This window comes from Arabidopsis lyrata (assembly GCF_000004255.2).
Source record: "Arabidopsis lyrata subsp. lyrata unplaced genomic scaffold ARALYscaffold_3, whole genome shotgun sequence".
In the NCBI taxonomy this organism is placed as follows: domain Eukaryota; kingdom Viridiplantae; phylum Streptophyta; class Magnoliopsida; order Brassicales; family Brassicaceae; genus Arabidopsis; species Arabidopsis lyrata.
The window spans coordinates 5,407,926-5,408,960 of NW_003302553.1; the positions used below are offsets into that span (position 1 = coordinate 5,407,926).

Sequence of the window (1,035 nt, forward strand, 5' to 3'; positions counted from 1 at the left end):
GTTACCACCAAAAACACCGATGAATATAATCTATGGAGGTTATAAAAGTGGACCTGATGGTTCAGGAAAAGGCCACGATGCTCCGTTACCACCAAAAACACTGATGAATATAATCTATGGAGGTTATAAAAGTGGACCTGATGGTTCAGGAAAAGCCCACGATGCACCGTTACCACCAAAAACACCGATGAATATAATCTATGGAGGTTATAAAAGTGGACCTGATGTTTCAGGAAAAGGCCACGATGCACCGTTACCACCAAAAACACCGATAAATATAATCTATGGAAGTTATAAAAGTGGACCTGATGGTTCAGGAAAAGGCCACGATGCACCGTTACCACCGAAAACACCGATGAATATAATTTATGTACCTGATGATCAAGGCAATGGTCACGGTTCACCGTCACCTCGTGTTTAAATAAGAGATGGTATAGTGTTGGGTTCATTTTCCTTATATGGCATATGTAATTTGTGTGAGAGATATATAAACAATAATAAATACAATTAATAAAAAAAGTTTGTGATGATGAAGTTGCACTGCACTCTAATTTGATGAGGTAAGATGGGATACATGTTAAAAGCAAAAATGTTAATCGAAGCTTATAGTTTCCAGATAAAATAACATCAACAACAAAAAAAAAAAGATTATTTAATTATCTCGAAACTGAAGATACAAGTGATCAGATAATATCATAATAGAAACGGAACCAGACAATTACTATTATATTCAATATTTTCCTTAACTTAACTCGTACACAATAATAAAACTGATTTCAACTTGAAAAGAAAAATGTCATAGTTCAAAATCCTTAAATCGAAACAGATAGTCATATAAGTATATAACACTACAAATGTATTATTTTAGAACGTTTAGAACATACGTCGATCATCGTTACAACTTACAAAATATCCCTTACAATTTTTTTTTTTAATTAATGCTTATATATATATATATATATATATATATATATGTGAGGAGAAGTGCTTATATGTGAGGAGAAGTGCTTAGTGAATCACTGAAATATATTGAGA

At 32.4% G+C, this 1,035-nt stretch overlaps 1 protein-coding gene across 1 annotated transcript in view; it reads left to right on the forward strand.

Moving 5' to 3' along the window:
• Positions 1–570, forward strand: part of LOC9321030 (spidroin-2) — a 2,390-nt gene extending 1,820 nt beyond the window's left edge. Inside the window, exon 2 of the mRNA XM_021032943.1 lies at positions 1–570. Within this exon, the coding sequence (XP_020888602.1) occupies positions 1–421 (421 nt within the window). The 3' untranslated portion in view covers positions 422–570.
• Positions 571–1,035: the final 465 nt, after the last annotated feature.